The 22,003-nt window shown below is 44.0% G+C and overlaps 1 protein-coding gene across 2 annotated transcripts; it reads right to left on the reverse strand.

The window, feature by feature from the left end:
• Positions 1–254: 254 nt before the first annotated feature.
• On the reverse strand, positions 255–18,646 carry TEKT3 (tektin 3). 2 transcript variants are annotated; one of them, XM_082213858.1, is made up of 8 exons: positions 18,514–18,646; positions 13,605–14,228; positions 12,633–12,716; positions 8,676–8,746; positions 6,483–6,626; positions 5,375–5,597; positions 3,122–3,276; positions 255–632 (listed from the first exon to the last, which is right to left on the reverse strand). In XM_082213858.1, exons 2-8 carry the CDS (start codon positions 14,181–14,183, stop codon positions 416–418), a joined length of 1,473 nt encoding a protein of 490 aa, XP_082069984.1. In that variant the 5' UTR covers positions 14,184–14,228; positions 18,514–18,646; the 3' UTR covers positions 255–415. The 2 variants fall into 2 exon arrangements, with proteins under 2 accessions (XP_082069984.1, XP_082069983.1); XM_082213857.1 differs by lacking the exon at positions 18,514–18,646 and adding an exon at positions 18,036–18,194.
• Between the last annotated feature and the right edge of the window lie 3,357 nt (positions 18,647–22,003).

Genomic DNA, 22,003 nt, shown 5'->3' on the forward strand with positions numbered 1-22,003 from the left:
CAGAATCAAGCTCTCAACTCAAGGAAAGAGGCACGCAGTTGCCCTTCTGCACACACTTTTCTTTGTATTCGATCAGGGCATAAGACACAATCCTATGCTCACTTACTTGGGAGTAAGCTTCATCGAACTCATTGGGGCTTACTGCCAAGTAAAAACATGCATTGGATTGGACTGCATGACATAGGCAGATCCCATAAAGGAAAGAACATCAGTATAGAAAACAGGGAAGACACATCAAATAGAAGATAGCTAAATTCGTGTGCAGAGCATGCTTTAATAAATGAAAATATAGTCATATCTTCAAAAATAAACACCTCAAAATTTCATAAAAGTGCAACAGAGCAAACCTCCCCTAGACATACTTCTTTAGTAATTTCCCATCCCCCCACGCAATGTCTTGAGGGTTAGCTCCAGCCTATGTATATCCCACCAGCCTCATTGTGTTGGGGAAGGTCTTCCTCATCCCCATGCATTTCTCCTGGTCAATGAAGAGTGTATTTGCTTTGACAGCCAGGTCATGTTCTAGATTGGCTTTGGTGTGAACCAGTGCCTGGAGCGTATCTTCTGCATCTCTTAGCCTCTGCTGAAGGTCCTGGATGGTGTCATCAATTTCATACACTTCGTTCACAAGGCTGCATGGAACATAAGAAAGAATGTTAGCAAGTTCTCCGCTTTCCATTTTTCTAGGGAGTCCTCCTTCCATGTTTCTAGCCACACCGGTACCCTCCAGATGTTGTTGGACTCCAAATCCCCAATCAGCATGACCAGTGGTCAGGGTTGATGGGAGCTGTAATTCAACAACCCCTGGAGGGGTTGGCTAGTGAATCTTCCGTCTGCTTCTTGGTGGCATTCAATACAAAATAAAATAGTTGTGATCTCCTTGCTCAGGATAGAGCTCAGCAGGCTCTCTTTCCATTAGGGAGCGAGCACAGTACTTTTTAGCAAAGTCGTAAATAGTCCTTTCCCCCATGAAATGAGCAAGACAAAACTTTAGAGTGAATTACGGAATAAGTCCATGCGACAGGCTGTACCACTTAGGGGGGAAAGAGAAAAAAAAGAAAGAATGGAAAGTTGTGGTTTCCTGTTCTCATTTTGGCATTCTGGTTTGTCAGTGTGTTTTTTTATGGGGTTCACATTCCTCTGACAACTAATGTGAGTAGGCAAAACCCAGCAGAATTCACAAATTAAAGAGTGGTGAATAAATGAAATGTAAATAAAAGCACTCAGTGTACCAAGGGGGCACTCTAAGGTGAGGCCCATTTGTTTCCAGTTAGTGAACCTTAGAATACCAATGTTGGTTTAGACGAACAATCCATTTAGCCCTGTTTCCTGTCTCCAGCTGTGGCCGGTCCAAGGAGGTCAGAGGAAATGTGCAAGAAGAAACAGTCGTTCTTTGTTACTGCTATATAAGATGGAACCAGCTGATCTAGAATTCATTCACAATACCTAACCAGTCAGAAAGTCAGGATAACCTGAATATGCGCTTGCATCTTCTGGCTGTGGGTTAGATCCAGAATAAGTTAGATGCTCACAGGCCTCACTTAAATCCACTAAGGAAGTTAACATAAATCTTTGCAACTAGAAGAGCAACTCTAGGAAGGGTTAGGAAAGTGCAGAAATGTTAAGGTGGGGCACCCCCCCTCTTTTTGCTGCATCAGCTCCAGCAAGTGTTGTTCCATTTGGAGCTGTGCTTTTATCTAGCTGGTAGAGGGGTAACTGCACTGCATCCTAACTACCATCACTTAGCCATCAAAATAGGGGAAAGAAGGTGGATGTGCAGCCTTAGACAGGATCTAACCCTATGTGTCTCCCTACATCAATTGCAGAGTTTGGGTCCGATTAATATCTTCCTAGTCTGTGCACACACACAAAAAAAAATGTGATGAAGTAGACCAGGCATAGGCAAACTCAGCGCTCCATATGTTTTGGGACTCCAACTCCCATCATGCCTGACCACTAGTCCTGTTAGCTAGGGGTCATGGGAGTTGCAGTTCCAAAACATCTGGAGGGCCGAGTTTGCCTATGCCTGAAATAGACAATTAAGTTCAGAGGACTAGTCGGCTTTGCTGGCTGAATTAATGGCAAGTGGAGATATAAGGGTTAATTTAGAGGTGACATACAAGTGCATATAACAAAAAGAAAAGCTGCAAAACCACTGGTGTGGAAAAGCCTAAGCACCCCTCTCAGTCTCTACCATTGATCCAGTCCCAGTCATGTCTCTCCCCCGAAGCAGCATTTACTGTTTAAAGCAAGGGTTGTTGGGGTAACACTACATGAAATTACGTGCATTACATCTTGTTTGGCCCAGGACCAAACTGGACTTCTGCAGGAAAATATTCTGGCTTTCACAGATGATGTGAGTAAATATACTCCTTCATCATCTGTCCAAAAGGATTAGTTGTTTCCAGAAAACAAACAAAAACAATCTAGCATTTTAATTCTTAGCAATAGGACCCATCTCCTGCAAAGAGATGTGTGATTGAAGTTCCTGTTGATATTGGTGAGCACTGATGACACCTTCAACATTGCATGGCAGGGGACAGTCATAACGGCCCAAGACCACACCAGAGCAGATGGAGAATTTGTTTCAGTGCTTTGTTTCCAGCAGAGGAAGAAGAAGGAAACTATTCCAACAAGTTTCCTGAGAAGGTACAAAGGCCTTGTGGAAGGTCATTGCACTATTACCATAAGCCCAGGGAGCTAATTCATCTATGGATGATTTATGAATGCACTTCATCCAAATGTGTGGCTGGACCCTTGATGCCTCTAGGCATAAAAGACTGTAGACATCAAAGGAGAGCTAGTAGGGCTGGTTACTCAAGGGAGGGATTGTAGCTCAGTAGTAGAGCACATGTTCTGCATGCAGGATGCCACAAGTTTAGTCTCTGGTGCCTGCAGTTAAAAGGATGAAGTGATGGGAAAGATCTCTTGGAGTGCCACTGTCTGTCAGAAGATACAATACTGGGTAAGATGAACAATTTTCCTGTACTGTAGTATGTGGCTGATTCCTATGTTCTTATTTTCAAAGGGCATGGAAGGCTGTAGCAATTTATGAGACTCATCAAACAGCATCACATTCCCGCCTTCCCCACAATGAAGCAAGATGGCTGCCTTTGCTTACCGTAATTGGGCAGAGTCCCGGCAGAGTTCTATGTTGGGTCTACGCAAGCGCTCATCCAGACGTGTTTGGGCAACCTTCAAGGAACACCCTTTGTCCTTGATGGCCTTACGAAGTGCTTCTATAGTCATCTCTGTCTCAAAGATTTCTTGTAGAGTCTGCAAGTTGGAGGAATAAGGGGTTTGAAAACCCAACAACAAATGTCTTCCTGTCTTAAATACAGAATGTACATTAGTAGAGATTTCCCCCACTGCATGTTTTTTTATTATTGCACTTCTGTAATAAAACCTGAATCCATCCAGAAGCTGGTGTGTTGACTCAATAGAGTTCCCCAGACTTAGTGCAGTGACTCATTGACTCAATGGTCTTCCATCTGAAAGCCCCTTGAATAACTCTCTAAAAGCAGTGGATCCCCAAGAATAATGAGGATACTCATCTCAAGAAATATACAGCATAGAACAGTCTGCCCCAATCTGTTGTCCTCAATACATATCTGAGGTTCTGCACCCACTAACAAAAATCCTGGCTATGCCCATAACTTGGAGATGAGTTCTTTTGAGGACAGAGTGAAAGAATATGGCATGTTTAGCTGACCAGAAAGAAGACTGGGGAACAAGAAAAAACAAATATTGTGCTTCTCAGGAAAGGATGAAAGAGAAGATTTATGTTGAACATTCAAGAAGAACTTTTTAATTGCAATAACAGATTTACTATGGAAAAAGCTGCCTGGAGAGACTATGGATTCTTCAACACTGGAGGCTTAAAAATACATGGTTTTTTTTCTCTTCTTCCACTCTCCCACAACCCCCATGTTGTGGGGGAGGAGCCCCTCTTCAAGGCATGAACTCTCTATGGACTCTTTCCAGCTCTATGTTTCCGAGATTAAACAATCTAAAAGCCACATCAATTCATTATCTCACTTTGCTCACCCAGGGGGAAAAGGGAGGACCTTCACCAAGTGTTGCTGTCTCCCTTTAAATATATTTTCTGCATGTAGCTGTCAAAGTCCATCTGGATCAGGCCAATGGCCCATCTAATCCAGGATCCTGTTCTTACAGTAGCCAAAAACATGCATGTGGGAAGCCCACAAGCAAGACACAAGCATAAGAGTCCTCTCCTGCTGTTGTTAATCAGCAACTGGGATACTGCTTCCAACAGTGGAGATAAACCATAGGCATAATGACTACCAGCCATTGATAGCCTTATCCTCCCGCAATTTGTCCGAGGCCCTTTCAAAGCCATTTAAGTTGGTGGTCATCCCTATTTATTGTGGGAGCAAGATCCATAATTTAACTATAAGAATGTACCATTAGGCTGCCCCTGTTAATACAGAGAACCAGAAGATTACAGACCTCCTCAACAGACTGGACAGTACCCCTTTCTGTTCCAGAAAATGTTGTTTTTTATAGTGAAATTCAAGGAATAAAAAATGCAATCCTGTGCATGTCTAAGCCCCACTGAGTTTAATGGGACTTGCTTCCAGGTAAGTGTACATTTAACCAAGCAGCACACACCTCCCCCCCCTCCAGACAACAGTTTTATTCCCAGAACAACCCTGTGAGATTGGTTAGTCTGACAACTAGGGAATGACTAAACAGCACCCATTGAGTTTCGTGGCTGAGTTGGGATTTTAACCCAGATCTTCCCAATTCTACACTCTAACGACAACGCCACACTCAAATGCTGCCTTAATCCATAAAATAGGACACAAAACATAAATCCATTTGAAACATGCCTTGTAAAATAAGCAGGAATCATGTTGATGTTTTGGAGGGCTGGTGGAGGAAAGGTTGGATTTAGGCTTCTTACTCCCCACCCAAAATTGCTCAGTACAATGATAGCTTATTGTTCAGGGCTACAGAACTGCAGCCCTAGCTGTATATACTGTTGCACAGGTGTGTGGGATGCCTTGTGAAGGCATCATGCATTTCTTATGCAATTTATTGTGCTTTCAGTGCTGGGCACATAGAATCAAGGATTTGTAGCAGATCTGCAGTAGGCTGGAGAAGGCTGTGGTGTGTGTCACAAGCTGATAGCAGGCACAAGGAAGAGCAACAGTAGCCAATCACGTGCAGTCCTGGTGTCGGATTGGGACTCCCACCAACCCCAGCCAGCCTAGCCAACAGTTTTGGATGCCTTGAGCTGTAGTCCAGACACATCTGGGGGGCACAACATTGGCTTATCTCCAGACAATTCATGCAAGGAGTCAGGGGAAGGCAGTTAACCCCAAATCGAAAGTTTGGAAATGAATCCCACCTTAGCCAGATGGGCCTGGATCTTGTTTTTGGCATCAGCCGTTTCAGAGATGCGGTTGGTAAGGGCGACATTCACTTTGTTGAATTGGTTCCACATCTCATTGGCAGTCGTCACAAGCAGCGTTTCAATATCATCCCGGAGTTTGCCGGAGGCAGCCCGCTCACTCTGGGAGCGCATAATGTTATCATCAGTAAACTTGGCCCAGGATTCTGGCACAGAAATCCTGGGAAAGCACAAAAAGAGACAAACAAAAGAGTTTGTACACATCGTTTGCATGGGACTTCCTGAAATAATAAAGCTTGGAGGATACAGAAGGAATACCAGCTACATTTGCAAAATATTGCACGTTTTAACATTTCCACGAGTACTAGTTGAACTTTTGTTTTGTTCTTTAAACAAGTGTAACTGCTTTAAAGTAGATTTTCTGGATGCTAATTCTGGAGCATCTTTTTAGATTACTTGTGGAATTCGGGATGGGAAATAGGGAGGGAAAGGGGTTTAAATGAAGAAGAAGAAAAAGCAGAAGCCAGAAACACTAACGTTGCATTTGTGTCTCCATTCCATTTCCCCTCCCACCCACATTTTGCCTCCACACCCACAACAGCCAGCCAGCATTCTGTGGCTACTGAGCAGGCTACTGTGGCTACTGAGCAACCCACCCTTCTGCAAACCTGGGGCTATCCCAAGCCTACTGATACCTCCCCTCTTGTGCATGGATTGTGCCATACGCAACAGCACTTACAGCCTGATCTTTGGAAATAGAGTGAATAACAGATGGTTGCTTAGGACAGCTCAGATGGTTAGAGCATGGTTGCTGATAACACCAAGGTTGCAGGTTCGATCCCTGTAAGGGACAGCTGCATATTCATGCGTTGAACCAGATGATCTTCAGGGTCCCTTCCAACTCTACAGTTCTATGCTCCCAAACTAGTTTGGGGCTCAAACACACATGTGTTATCATCTGTACCAGGCGATGGTCTTCATGGATGAGATATCAGAGGAAACCTGACATCGCCCAGTGTCAGCTGTAGCACAATACTTGTTTCTGTTGACATGCCTTCTACAGCTAGATCTGGTGCTTGTACACCAAGCTCCAGGTGATACTTACGTGGCATCAACTCGCTCAACGCCTCGATAAAAGGAAATGCCATCAGATGTGTTCCTGAGATGGTGGCACTTGTCATCGATTCGTTGAGCTGCTTGCTTGTCACTCAGGTCTTTCTCCAGTTCATGCTGGGCTGCTCTATTGGCTCTGTAATAAAATGGGTCAAAAGATGCTCAAGGGAAAAGAACCTGAGTGGTCACAACATAAATAGCCACACACACCCCCAAGACCACCTTCTCAACCTTCTATTTCCCCTTCATGACAATGGTAAGATGTTCAGTTTTAAATCCTTGCTTCATGTTTATGGCATTCCTATGATAAAGAACTCCAGTATTGTATTGGCAGATCTGACTGCATACATCATCATCATGTGTACTAGGGCACAAGCCAGAGGTTATATTCCTGGCCTTACACCATGCATTCATCTCCTGTAGAGACAGCACATTTTGCACTTGGAACATAGATATGGTTTCTCTATAGACAGTAAATCTTCTGTAAAGAAGTTAACATCTCATGCAGTGTCTGACTGGTTAGACACTGACCATTCAGGCAGAAGAACTTAAGACGATTCCGTACATTATTACTAGGGCTGAGCCGAAGAAGCACATTGCTCGCTTTCAAGTGACTTTATGGCAAGGGTGTGGAACTTTCTTGAGATTGAGGACCACTTTCCCTTCTGGGGACCACATACCTGTGGGTGGGTGGGGCCAAAGTTTGACAGAGCAATGAGTGTAAATGTTAGCTTTGTGCAGTAGGCTGGTATCTTTACACTCGGCCTTATCTGTCCGCCATCCAGGGAAACATTATCAGAGAGCAAGGATGCATACAAGCTAGGAAGAAGTGCTCCAGGTGGGTGCAAAAGTTGGTCAGTAGGGGTGGGCGGCTGAGGAGTGGTGGGGGGACTCCAGAAGGCAAAATAGAGAGGCTTGGAGGTCTGCATTCACCCTCATAGACCCGAGGCTCCCCTCTCCCCCTGTTTTACACCATCATATAGCCAAACATTTCAATTCCACCAAAGTGCTAATTCCATACCAAAGTTACATGTAGGTGGATATTTGGCACAGATGAAATTGCAAATGCTGCAGCAAGCACAAGCACAAGCACACATGTGATGTGCATACACACATGTACCCACTGTGTACCCACATCTAACCACTAATCCAACACTCCAGAACATGAATTTTTGAATTAGAAAATGTTATACTTTGTAGGATAGATAGTTAAAACTTGTTGACTAATTTTATGGTATCTATATCATTTTTTAAAATGTGGGTCTGATGAAGGAGAACATCAGCTGCTTTATATTGAACTAAAACAAGCTTCAATAATCTGGATGGGAGACCACTGGGAGTCCCACCTAGGAGCAGGATATGAATATTTTTTAAAAAAAATCTGTATTTTTGCACTTCACTTTTTTCAACAGTAACCATAATTGGGAATGTTGAAAAGCAGTTCACTTTAGCAATGAGAGGCAGATGTCTCTTGTAAAACTTAACAAGTTCAGTATATGTGGAGACACATCTGGATCAAATCTGTGCACTGCTATCAGGGTAGCTTTTTGGGCTGCTGGAGATTATTTATTGTCCTGATTTCCCTTGCCTTTCTCTCTGCTATATCTATCCCTTCTGATTGGCTGGATTCAGACATCATGCAAAACTAAGCTTAGTGTGATGAGTACAAGCCCGTGAGCCCTGGGTATATGCATCCCCCCTTCCCCTCTGGCACGGCTACATGGAAGAGATTAAAAGCTTCTGCTTCCATTAAACAGTTAAGTGTTATGTCTGAACCCTAAAACTGTGGTTAATCTTCACTATGGTTAATGGAACCAAGCCAGCTTTGTAAACCATAGTTTCACATTCTTTTAGTTCCCTGTTCCTATAAGGTGGCATGCACACTGGATTTGGCAAGCTGTTCTCCCATAGGGAATTTCCATTATCCCCCTAGGTAAAAAGCTAACTTCCAGGGTCCTCTTTAATCTTGCACATCTGCCTTTTAGTATGTATGTTTAGAAGGCAATTTTGTAACTCTCCCAGACATTTGGTTTCTTTCTGGTCTTGTTGAATGAAAAGGCCAAGAAGCATATTGGAGACTTTTCTCCCCCTCAAGTTGCACTACAGGGAAAACGGATGAGGTGCTTGCATCAAAATTTGTTTTTAAAGATCTTTTGAGAAAGGTGGAGATTAAAATTTTCCTTACGCAAGTTGGGCCGCTGTCTTACCCAGGTATCTTCTCATTCTCTCTTGGCATGATAGGATGACGTCAACCTCCTGATCAAGTTACAATAGCAAAAAATCCTGTCAACATTTCCCTTGATTAATGAAGGATAATGTGAATTACAGCTTTAAGATCCACTCCTTTATGGCCTCCTCAAGCATCGGAAGAAAAATGCAATTCAAGATGGTTAGTAGTTTGCCATTCTATTAGCATGGGAGTAATCAATGTTGCGCTCTCCTGTTGTTGCTGGAATACAAAACTGTATCATCACTGACCATTGGACATACTGGCTGAGCAACTGGGAGCTGAAGTCCAGCAACATCTGCAGGGCATCACATTGGCTATCCCTGTTCCAGTAAAAGAGTAAGTGTCCTCTCTTTTAAGATTGTTTGGAAAGGACAAACGAAAATTCCTTTCTATTTGTTGGGTCAGATTGGTAGGTGGGCACTGCAGGGATTCACATTTTGGAATTCCCTTCTGCAAGAGACTCAATTTGCAGACTGGTAATACAAGGTCTTCTTAAGACCACTGCATGCTCAGAATAACTTGAGTCATCAGAAGTATTCTTTTGGACTGGAGAGCCGTTCCCCCCTTGATATTTGCAATAATTGACTAGGTAAAGATAAAGGTACCCCTGACAGTTAAGTCCAGTTGTGAACAACTCTGAGGTTGCGGCGCTCATCTCGCTTTACAGGCCAAGGGAGCCGGCGTTTGTCTGCTCCACAGTTTTTCCGGGTCATGTGGCCAGCATGACTAAGCCACTTCTGGTGAAACTAGAGCAGCACACAGAAATGCAGTTTATCTTCCAACCGGAGTGGTACCTATTAATCTACTTGCACTTTTTGGTGTGCTTTCGAACTGCTGGGTTGGCAGGATGGGAGCTCACTCCGTCGCTGGGATTCGAACCACTGACCTTTTGATCGGCAAGCCTAAGGCTCAGTTGTTTAGACCACAGTACCACCCGCGTCCCTTATAATAACTGACTAGAGCTTTCTAATTTTAACTCTTGCCATGTTTAATTCTTTTCACCCTTTACATTGTATAATAATTGCATTTCATGATATATTATATCTCTGAGCATACATGTTGTAAGTTCCTTTGAGAAGCTTGCCAGAAATTCAACATATAAATTAAGGCTAGTAATTTTAATGCTAATGTAACAAGACAGATGGGCCATTTGCTATCTGTTCATACAGAAGGCTTGGTCCCCAAAACAGGAGTGATGAAAGTGATTCTGCTTCTCATTTTCAATACATTGGGCATAGCCAATTTCTTGACTGTGCAAAGAAATCCAAACTGTAACCAATCCAGTGTTTGTTACAAAAGGTGAATGAGCAAACTAGCCTATAGATCTTTTCCTGAGCAGTGGTGGTTAGTACAGGGAGAGAACCTTGCACACATGTGGCCACAAGGGCCATCGAGTCCAACCCCCTGCCAAGCAGGAAACACCATCAGAGCACTCCTGACATATGGTTGTCAAGCCTCTGCTTAAAGACCTCCAAAGTAGGAGACTCCACCACACTCCTTGGAATTTGCTGCCAAGGAGTGTGGTGGAGTCTCCTACTTTGGAGGTCTTTAAGCAGAGGCTTGACAACCATATGTCAGGAGTGCTCTGATGGTGTTTCCTGCTTGGCAGGGGGTTGGACTCGATGGCCCTTGTGGTCTCTTCCAACTCTATGATTCTATGATTCTATGATTCTATGTTTCTTCCTTTACTATCCACTTAAGAACACAAGAACAGTCCTTATGTAGGATCAGGCTATTGGCCCTCTAGTCCAGCATCCTATTTTTACAGCAGCCAACCAGATGCTCCCAGGAAACCTGCAAGCAGGACCTGAGTGCAGCAGTACTCTTCCCTTCTGTGGTTTCTAGCACCTGGCATTTAGAAGCATACTGCTTGCAACATTGGGAGTAGAACCATCATCATGGTTAGTAGCCTTTGGTAGCCTTATTGTCTATGGATTTGTCTAATTGTCTGTGATACATTCTCAGCAAACCAGAGTCAATTTTGCTTGACTTTGGTTTCCAGAAACACATTTAATGTCTGAAGCTCTCCTGATACCCACATGCCTTGGCTCTGGCAAATGAAGAAACAGGCAGCTCCCAAGGACTGGATTTTTCCATGTGGCGCTCCCTATTGGAAACTCCTTATTTCCTTTGGATGACAGCATCCTCCAGATAGCTTGTGGCATCCAGCTGTGCTGTAGGTTGCTTGCTTTCATGAGCTAATAAGCACCTTGGAACAAATGACAGTAGGGCTTGGCCGGTGCTATTTCTAAGGGAACAAAATTTGTGCTCTGGACAGAGTGGCAGGAACATTGATGGCTTGGAAATGGGCTGGTGCTGCTGTTATTGACGTCAGTGTGAAATCTTCCATCGATGATCATGGGAGGTGACGGAGGATTTTAAAATAACATTGTGAGAAGGGACTCTGCATTGCCCAATTACCTTTCTTGCCGGGAAATGTTGTGATGAAGGAAACACCATGCAGAAGACCTGAAGCACCTCAATAGTCAGCAAGGGTGGGCCAGAACTGAGCTACATTGAGAAGTTCCTGATCCAGAATCTGAGCTCAATGCTCTTCAGCAGGACTAGCACTGTATGCATGTACCATATGTTTGAGGGGAATCAGTAATTATAGGACAAATCTTTATCAGAGATCACAGGGAAAAGATGTCACAGGAAGAAAATGAAAGATAAGCAGACAGTTAATGTGGCAAGGAACACTAGTGGTGGTGGATGAAGAAGTAAACACTGGAGATAAGGCAGTGCAAATACAGGAAGACTAAGAGGCAGGATGTACCATGGAAAGCAAGGCTGGGAGGCACATCCAGGTTAGCACTGATAAATACAAAATTGTTCTTCCTGCCTGATTGGGCTCCAGCGAGGTTCCTAAATACTGTCCAGGAACTACTGGAAGAACAAAAATAAATCACAGACAGGCTGCTGCTGAACTGATTCGGATGGTGGACTGCCTAGTCAGTACTTTTCTATCCTCCATTTCCATACTAGTTGCCTCTCTACTAAAAATATATTTCAACATGCAGCACTATAGCAATATACTCGCTGGGCATTTATCCCTTGTAATAGGATGCTACACTTATTTCCATGCTTATTTCTCATATGCCTCCACTCCTCAACTTTCAATGGCTGAGGTTAATGTGAAGTTACCTCTGTGTAGCCAGCAAAGGCTTGATGTGGATATTCCTGACTTTTTTTATTCTGTACCTGCTCTTGACCCTGAAGACAAGCATTTAAGTGAAGTACACTGAAATGCTCCTCCTCTCTTCCACAGTATTGTTAACAGCTGGAGAAAGAGATGACAAGGACAACACCGTTCAGACCCAGTGCCAGATTTACGTATAGGCTAAACAAGCTATAGCTTAGGGCCCCACTCTCTTGGGGGCACCAAAAAAATTAAAGAAAAAAACTGGATGTGCATTTCCAAAATATAAGATAAAAAACAAATAAAATGGCTTTATATACCTATTAGGTCCATAAATTACCATATAGCATATATTCAACAACAAAAAACACTGACAATTAGTTGTTGACAAAGGACAGCTGGACATATAAAGGGCCCCATTACCTTCAGTAGCTTAGGGCCTCATCAAACCTAAATCTGGCCTTGTGCAGACCACATTTAAGACTCCGAGACCTCCCCTGTTTTAAAGGTCAGGATACAAACTGGGAGTGGGGAACCTGTAGTTCTCTAGAGATGCTGCTGGACCACAACTCTCATCATATGTGACCACTAGCCATGGTGGCCGGAGCTGATGGGAATTGGAGGTCCAATGGCATCTCACAGAACAAAGGCTTCCCAACCCTGCTATAAACAAACACTTGCATATATGTTCAAAGCTACTTACTATACAACATACCACTAGCCCACAGTTAAAAACTACAAATTTCATGTTATGTACTAAACGGGCAACTCACTGTCATTAGTTGTTTTTCCACATCATCATGAACAAGGTCAATGCCCATCCTCTTCTCTCGGTGAAGCAGACATTCCTGGGCTACCTGTTTGACATTACAGGGGAAAATGGTGAAAGTTATCTTTCTCTGTTTTTAACATGTAAAGTGGTATAAAGTAGTATATTATGGAATAAAACAAGAACAGTAACTTATCACTGTTACAAGAACACCTTGCCCATCTGGCTAGGTTGCCCCAGCCTCTCTGGACGGCTTCCAACAAAATATAAAGGAAAAATACATAAAACATTAAAAGCTTCCAGAAACAGGGCTGCCTTCAGATGTCTAGGAAATGCACGGTTTGAACTTCAGCCGCGAAGCCCAGCCATAGATGCAGTAGGAGTACCGGTGTTTGAAAGGCAGGCTTCTTAAGCCTAACACAGCTCTGGTGTGCTCATTTGCCAAAAGAGAGAGCATATATTGATGATTTGGATCGTTGCCTAATAACCTCAAATGGGTTCAGGTGAACCCTAAGCAGAGTTTTGCATGGCTGTGTTTGCATGGCCCCTATTAGCCTGAAGGTAAAGGTAAAGGGACCCCTGACCATTAGGTTCAGTCACGGACGACTCTGGGGTTGCGGCGCTCATCTCGCTTTACTGGCCGAGGGAGCAGGCATACAGCTTCCAGGTCATGTGGCTAGTATGACTAAGCCACTTCTGGTGAACCAGAGCAGTGCACAGAAACGCCATTTACCTTCCTGCCGGAGCGGTACCTATTTATCTACTTGCACTTTGACGTGCTTTCAAACTGCTAGGTTGGCAGGAGCAGGGACTGAGCAATGGGAGCTCACCCTGTTGCAGGGATTTGAACCACCGACCTTCTGATCGGCAAGCCCTAGGCTCTGTGGTTTAACCCACAGCACCACCCACGCATTACTGCAACCCAGCCAGATGGGTGGGGTATTAATATAATAATCATCACCATCTGCCTGTTTACCTGGAGTTGCCCTTCTGTTTCTAATATGGCTCTTTCAAGTCGTTTCTTCATATCTGAAAGAGCATTTGTCTCCCCAATCATTCCATCAATCTCGTGGTTGAGCTCTGATTTCCAAAATATGATGTCATTGACTCGTTCTCCTAGATTTCTTGTTGATTCCGTTTGGGTTTTCCTTATCTGCTGGTCCTTGTCTTGAATCATCCGGGAAGTGTCCACTCTCAACCTCTCGGCATTGTGGCGTGATGCCTCTGATTCCTTGAAATTTGTTAGGTTAGCTCTATACCAGTCTTCGGGAGTGTACCTAGTGAAGAGTGCTGTTCTGTTGGAAACATAGGGGAGCATGTTGCATGGCGTGAGCCCTTGAGAACTCTTGGAGAAGGGGGCCAAAGTTGGAGTGATAGCAGCGACTTTGTAATAGGCACTAGGTCTCCAAGGAAGGCTCAAGCTGTGGGTCAGGGCATAGTGAGGGAATCTGTTCTTATAGCTCGATGCCATGGTGCTGATGGCCGGCAGAAAATTTGAGGGCGTTGGTCTTGGATGGGCATATGTTGCCGTCAAGGTGGAGCCTACAAGCTCCATGATTGAAAATGTCTATCCAATCAAGTTTCCTATATCAAAGAAGAGCTAGAAAAATAAAACACATTTAATGAACACTTGTGCAGGTAGTCTAGAGAGGGTTCATGTCTATGAGTGTCTAAGCAACCATGACCCCCATATATTGCTTTTCTTACCACTATGCACCCAACTATAGCAGCATTTTGCTTGGTATAACAGAAAGTGGTGCATTTCATACAAACAACTTCTCCAAAGAGGACAAACACACCTCTGGTCCAGTTCCATTGCAGCTCTCATGGCAACAAGGTGGTCAGTCCCATGATGAACCCAATTTTAATGCAAATTCATAGAAAAACAATGGGTTAATCTGGAGAGAGATAGAGCACCTCTTTTGCTTTAGGACACTGAATTAACAAGCCTATTCTACTAGTCTCATTAGTGGGGTTTACACCTGCCATCTTACAGACCCCACTGTAGCATGTTATTAGACTTGTTTGTGGGAAACCCAGGTTCAAATCCCCGTTCAGCTATGAAGTTCACAAGGTGTTATTGAATGAGTCACTTTCTTACCTAGTTATCTCACTGCATCAATGGCAATGACAATAGATGCAGCAATGACAAAGTGTAAGTATTGCAGATGAGGGAATTGTGGGCAATGGGGGGGGATAAGAGATTGCAGTTGTCAGGGACTAGGCAGAGAAGGAATGGTGGAGACCACCTCCCCATCCTGACCCTTTCGGGGGGAGGAAGAGGAAGACATTATAGATTTACAACAGGGGCTTGAGGGAGGTTGCAGCTCAGAGGCAGATGAGAGGGGAGGTTGGGAAATCATGGGAGAGCCAGAGCAACACCTGTCATTAGAAAGCATTCCAGACCCTCCATCTTCCAGAACCCGGAGAGCCTTAAAAGTAGGAGAGCAAAGAGCTCAAAGACAGAGGGCGCTTAGCAGCACCCATAGAGGAGATGATGAGGATGACGAATGAGGAAATGGGAGAGGTGGTAGGTGGGGATTCACTCATGCCAATGCCATTATCCAAGAGGCTGGGTTCTATAGCCTCTCTCTGTAAAGATTGAAATACAAAAGGACTGTAAGAAACTTTTCCTTGTCTTTATACTTTCCTGGGCAACCAGCTGGGAGCTGCTGACAGCATCCTGACAGCAATATAAGTAAGGGGAGATGGGGAAGTTTCAGGCATATGGGATTTTCTTTATTTCCCACCCTGGAATGCTGAGGTGCAGCAACTGGAGCCAGAGCTGCTTCTCAATTCAGAATGCTGAAGGAGATGGACCTTGTTCTTAAGGATGTCCACACATAGTATGCTGTATTTTGGGCTAATTCCAAGGGCTAATTGGTACAAAATGGATTCTCTCTCCCACATCTATTTTGCACAATCCATGTCCTAGAATCCTAGAATCATTGAATCATAGAGTTGGAAGAGACCACAAGGGCCATCGAGTCCAACCCCCTGCCAGGAATCATAATAGAAGAGAAGAGTTGGAAGGGATCCTGAGGGTCATCTGGTCCCACCACCTGCAATGAAGGAATCCAGCCCACAGCCATCCCTGGGTGAGCTCAAACCACCAACCTTCCAGTTAACAGCCAGTTGCACTGGCCCATTGTGTCAAAGTGCATGTGCAGTTGTTTTCACAATCCCAGAAGTGAGACGTTTGCAAGCAAATCCCAATACAGGGGCTCTTTCTGAGTAGTCTGCCTATATATCTAGCAGGGGAAACCCACTATTTATATACATATAAATAATATGTACACCACAAATATAAATCAAGCTCTGCAATGTTGGCCCTGACTGATGGTGATGACATAGTAAAGGAAAGTCAACATAGCATAGCCAACTGTAATCTTGACCAGGTGGAGATATATATATATATATATATATATATATATATATATATATATGTGTGTGTGTGTGTGTGTGTGTGTGTGTGTGTATATATATATATATATACGAAAGCAAATATATATATATATATATATATATATATATATATATATATATAAAATTATATGGAAGTCACTGGTTTGCAACAAATATACTTAGCAAAAGAGATCACCCAAGGAGAGCTCTTTGACAGTGTCTTTTGAAAAAAACATAATAACATTTCTGAAGTTATCTTCAAAGCTCACCTTGGAGAATGTAACCACATAGAGAGATTATTGGCTCAAGTGACCGCAAGCTGACTTGCAGTCTATTGTCCTTTTCACTTACCTAATTGTATGCTAGTGGAAATCTAATATGCATTGCTATCTAATGTAAATACTTCAGCGTGCATAATACACAATCCAGTAACAAACACAGAATAATCCATTCAGAGGAGGTAACCTTCACTTTGGTTACAAGAGTGGATTGTGGATATAGCAATGCCTCTCTAAGTTCATCAGGCAGGGTGATGGTTATTTAAAAACACCTTCATTTTCAACCTAAATATTTCCTTCATCAGCTTTTTCTTGGTTGTCTTCCAAGCCCATAGAGGACAAATGGTTCTAACGTACTCATAGTGGATGAGTTCTTTATGAGAACTCTTATCACATTCCATTCTGTGCTGGCTCCTTACTGCTTCACAAAACGTATTGTGCAGTTGTGGCCCCTTTGCATTTTTCTCACGTTTACTTGAGGGCTTTCCACCACACAGTTCCCTCTGCAATAGCCCTCTCATACCACCTGCTAATAAGCTAACTCCATCCTTTAAACTGGGAATGTGGAACCTGTGGCCCTTCAGTTGTTGCTGGACTCCAGCACGCATCAGCATCAGCCAACATGACCAATGGTCAGAAATGATGAAAATTGGAGACTCTCCCAATACATTTCATCCACTGTAATTTTCCTGTTGTACCTGTTCTGTGTTATCTGCTGCCCTTTAACCTTTATCTAGTTCATTAATATTACTTCTCTTTCTCCAACATGCATTTTTCTTCCACTGGGCACGGACTGAGGATGTGTTCTTACACTGATAAAGAGTTTGTCTTTTATTTTTTACATTATTATTTTATTACAGTATTTGGGAACAGAATGGGCTTAAGACATCTAAATAACAATAACTATACTGCTACAACTACAACTATTATTACTAAGCATGAGAGCACAATCCTACCCACTGCGCAATGGATTAATGTCTGCACTTATATTGTGCTTTTCCTGAGGCGTGATTCTTCTTTTAAAAATGAACTCTGCTACTCTGTTCCAGGCACACTACTAAGATTTATTCATTTTCACATCCAGCGCATATTTAGGTCTTGGAAACAGAATAAGGTGGAGAAAGTGGTGAAGATGTTCAAATGGCAGCAAATCCTCCTCCCACCTAAGCAAATTATATTCCTTCTGTTACTTAAATCCCACACCTCTACATTTCTTCATGACCTAAACTTGACAATAAAGGTAATGAAAAGCTGTTTTCCAGCACCCCCTGCTCCCAATTAATATTACATATGTCTATATCCTATTTTCCCTCCCATAACTTTCCACACCTCTGCCCTCCCCTTTTTACAGCATCCTTACCACCTATTAAGTAAGTGGCTCTTTTGTGGTCTGTGCAGTGGATTATTATTAATTTGGGGGTGGCTCAAGAACACATTCTTTTGACTGCTTCTCCTGACCAGTTTCTCCATCCCTTTGCCTCATTTCCCAAAGGCAGATGCACCCCCCTGTCTCCAAGGAAGCCATCCTTCCTTGGAGGATAACTGGCCCAGCACCTAAAGTGAGGTAAGCATCTTCCGACTACTTCTTTGCTCAGTGTGCAACAGCCAGGGAGCAGTGGGGCAAAGTGTCCTGCCCAGGCAGTTTGTGTGTTCTGGGAAGCTGGTGGCTCCTTAGTAGACTTCTTCTTCTTCTTCGCCCTACTGCTGCCAGACCTGCTACTCACCTGTCTGCAGGTTAGCTCTGAGGAAGAGAAGAGGACGGGCTGGAGGGGAGGGAGCCTCCAGTATACCCAGGCTGCTGCTCCCCAATGCCCGGGAGAAACATCTTCCTGCTCTTCCCTCCCACACAAGGCTTCTATCCCGCCCTCGCCCTTTGTGACACGCATCCTTCCAACACTTCCCATTGGTCCAAACGAGGGTGGAAGGGAAAGGAGGGGGAGAAGCGGGGACGGGCGTCGCTAAGGACTCAATAGCTGCCTAGTAACTCTGTTCCCCTTCGGGGCGGGGCGGGGCAGGGGGGCAAGGTGGAAAGGGAAGAGAGAAAGGAAGGAGGGAGGGTTTTTCTTGAACCTGCAGCTCTTGTCACCCGCGCATGGGGGCTCGTCTCGTCCCGCAGCAACCAGGCTCTGTGAACAACTGCCGCGCCCCGTTGGCCATCCCTACTGCCCATTTTAAATGGGGAAAGAAAAGATCGTGTGTTACCTATGCCAACGGTGTCGTCCTCCAGATATGATAGAGATCTGAGGATATAAAGCGGGGGGCGGGGCAGAGGTTAGAACATCGGCAAGTTAAAAGCGCCTGTTGTATCTTGCTGTGTTCTGCCACGGTGTATACCGACAAAGTCCTAAAAGTGTGCAGAAGGACGCCCCGCAAGCGTGTATTGTGAGTGCCTGTTGTTGTTTTATGCGCTGTCTTTACGCTAACAGCGACTCAAAGCAGTTTACAGATAAAATAACAGCTAAAAACATGTGCGCCGGGGAGGGGGGGGACCAATCATTAAACAATCAATTGAACATCAGAATTAAAACTAAATCTATATAAGATCTATTGAAAATGTGCAGACAATCACAACAAAAACAGCACGGCACTAGCCCCCTCATTCAAAGCAGTTAGTTCAGCAAAGCTGAAGTTCAGCAAAGCAGGTTGGAACCTGCCAGCAGAAGAACAATAAGGAGGGAGGCCAGTCTAACTTCTCTAGGGAAGGAGTTCCAAAATGTGGGAGCAGCAGCCACCGAGTTTGACACTAACAAATAATAATAGTTGTTTCCTATGACTGCTATGATTTTATTGTGTTTTGATTCTGTTTGTAAGCTTTAAGCCTTTACAAAAGCAGGGCTATTGATTCCTGCCCAAAGTTCCAATACCTTGGAGAAGGAGCATAATTTCATATGCAGGGTTGGGGAGAAACTCCTTCCTCCTTTAAATGCGCAACCAATAATCCACCCATTTTAATGTCCTGGTCCTACACATGTTTAGGGAAAAGGAAAGAGATACATTGAAATCCCAGAGAGGCTAGTCCAAGGGTCAGCAAACTTTTTCAGCAGGGGGCTGGTCCACTGTCCCTCAGACTTTGTGGTGGGCCGGATTATATTTTGGGGAGGGATGAGCGAATTCCTATGCCCCACAAATAACCCAGAGATGCATTTTAAATAAAAGCACACATTCTACTCATGTAAAAACATCAGGAAGGCCCCATAAATAACCCAGAGATGCATTTTAAATAAAAGGACACATACAAATGTAAAAACATGCTGATTCCTGGACCGTCTGCAGGCCGGATTTAGAAGGTGATTGGGCCGGATCCGGTCCCTGGGCCTTAGTTTGCCTACCCATGGGCTAGTCCATTAGGGCAAATGTGGCCCCGCCCCACCAACCTCAACCTGCCCTCAGCCAGCCCCTACTTGCTTGCCTTCTTAGTTAGAAGCACAGCAGGGACTGTTGCTGCCTGCCAGTTTCCTCCTCTAGTCTTGCTGTTGCCCCTTGGGAAACTCAGCAGGGAAGGGGCATAACATAGAATTAGCCAGCTCTGCCTGCCATTGGCATTGACTCCACTTGCCGTTGGTTTCTCTGCCTTACACCCTACCAGCCCAGACGGTCGCCAGTTGCCAGCAAGGTAATTGAAGTGACCACCCATACCTCTGGGTTTGGTCAGTGCTCAGATGGGGGACCACACGTACACTTCTTCGGGCCCCATGATGGCGGGATCTAAATATAAGAAAATCAATAAAATCTATTTATCAGTCTCCCTCGGGAGGTGGTGGACTCTCCTTCGTTGGAGGTGTTTAAGCAGAGGTTAGATGGCCATCTGTCATGGATGCTTTAGTTGAGATTCTTGCATTGCAGGGGGTTGGACTAGATGACCCTTGGGGTCCCCTCTAACGCTACAATTCTATGATTCCTTGAAGGCTTACTAAAAAGTAAGCCCCGTTGTATTCAATAGGACTTACTCCCTAGCAAGCAAGTTTAGGATTGCATCCTAAATGTATCCATGTGGTACCCCAGGAATATAAGAGAGGCAGTGTGGTGTAGTGGTCAGAGTGTCCAACCAGAGAGACCAGGGTTCAAATCCCCACTGGGCCATGAAGCACACTGGGTGAGCTTAGGCTAGTAAGTGCCTAACCTACCTCAAAGGGCTCTTGTGGGGATTAAATGAGGAAGGGGAGAACCAGGTACATCGCCTTGAGAAAAATGGTGGGGTATAATAGTGTGTTTTTAATATTCGATTGAGAGCTGCTCAGAGTGGCTAGGGAAACCCAGCCAGATGGGCAGGGTATAAATAAATTATTATTATTATTATTATTATTATTATTATTATTATTATGTGATACAGATTTGGGGCTTTGCTCATAAGAGCTGAATGTATGGGGTATACATTTAAAACATATCAAGGTTATTTCATCCCCAAAGTGCAAACAGAAACTAAACTAAACAAAAAATGTCACCCAAATTTGAGGCCAAACTTCAAAGCGTTGCCAGGCAGCATTCCTTCTCGCTCGAGGCCTACCTCTGTGGTCTTGGCACACAAACAGATGGGAGCAACAGCATTTTGAACTCCTGCTGCTGCTGCTGTGCAAGAACTTTGAGAGAGCAGAGATGTGCAGCTCCTTGTTTCAGGACTGCTCTATTATTAATAATGAGCTTCAGGGTTTTTATTTATTTATGTTATTCAGGGATGAAATCAAAGCTAACGTTCAGGGACGAGCCAGACGTGCAGCCCCAGCACACAGAGAGTGTCCCAGACAAGGCTTTGACTGGCAAATCTACGAGACTTTTCCTAAGGTTTACTTTGCTTAAGTGAGATTTTATTGAGAGATTATAAAACTTCTATGGCTGGGCCTCTTAAACATGTGTGCTTGGGGAGACATTTGCTCTGATATGAGACTTCCGGGTATAGGGAGGTGCATAAATTCAATAAATAATAATAATAATAATAATAACAATAATAATAATAATAATAGACTTGAGAGCTGATTTGCCCACTGCTACTCATGCATCCACTGTCATTAGAATCCCTTTGCAAATTTTGTGCACAACATTGTAATGGGTAGGTAGCCGTGTTGGTCTGCCGTAGTCGAAACAAAACAAAAAAATTCCTTCCAGACAAAGTCTCTAAGGTGCTACTGGAAGGAATTTTTTAAAAAAAATGCTTCAGCATTGTAATGGTGTGTTAATAGGGCTTCAGATTCAGCAGAGAGCTGCTCTGTCACATGGTAGGATCCGTTATCTTCACTGCACCACCACTGCACTAAAGCAATGGATACAGCTGTAGATAACTCATCAGGATAACTTTTTGGTATATAGATCAACCTACCAGTGACTAAGCATCTTATCTGAAGTCAGGTCCTGAAGCCAAAGGGTCAAAGGACTATTCTATAATCTCTGACTGACTAGAGTACACACCTGAATGCATTGAGGGAGATGGGAGTAAAGTAACTTGCACATCCTTTGCTAGTTTTACCGTTTACATTTATATCCCACCTTTCCTCCAAAGAGCTCAAGGTGGCTTACAGGGTTCTGCTCCTCCCCATTTTTATCCTCACAACAACCATGTGAAGTACCGTAGGTTGGCTAAAAGTTAGTAGGCTGGCTGGAAGGTCACCCAGCGAGCTTCATGGCTGAGTGGAGAGTCAAACCCTGGTCTCCCAGGTCTTAGTCCAGCACTCTAACCACAACACCACACTGGCTCTGTTCA

The sequence above is a fragment of the Podarcis vaucheri genome (assembly GCF_965113315.1).
Source record: "Podarcis vaucheri genome assembly, chromosome: 2".
Taxonomy (NCBI): domain Eukaryota; kingdom Metazoa; phylum Chordata; class Lepidosauria; order Squamata; family Lacertidae; genus Podarcis; species Podarcis vaucheri.

What these genes read in the sequence shown, in the direction of transcription:
- TEKT3 (XM_082213858.1), bottom strand. Translation starts at nt 14,183, where the DNA reads ATGGAGCTTGTAGGCTCCACCTTGACGGCAACATATGCCCATCCAAGA. An exon ending in AAGACAGCGGCCCAACTTGC is followed by an intron (nt 6,627 to 8,675) that starts GTAAGGAAAATT and finishes ATTTTATTACAG; the next exon opens with AGCCAATAGAGCAGCCCAGC. An exon ending in CGGGACTCTGCCCAATTACG is followed by an intron (nt 633 to 3,121) that starts GTAAGCAAAGGC and finishes TGTTCCATGCAG; the next exon opens with CCTTGTGAACGAAGTGTATG.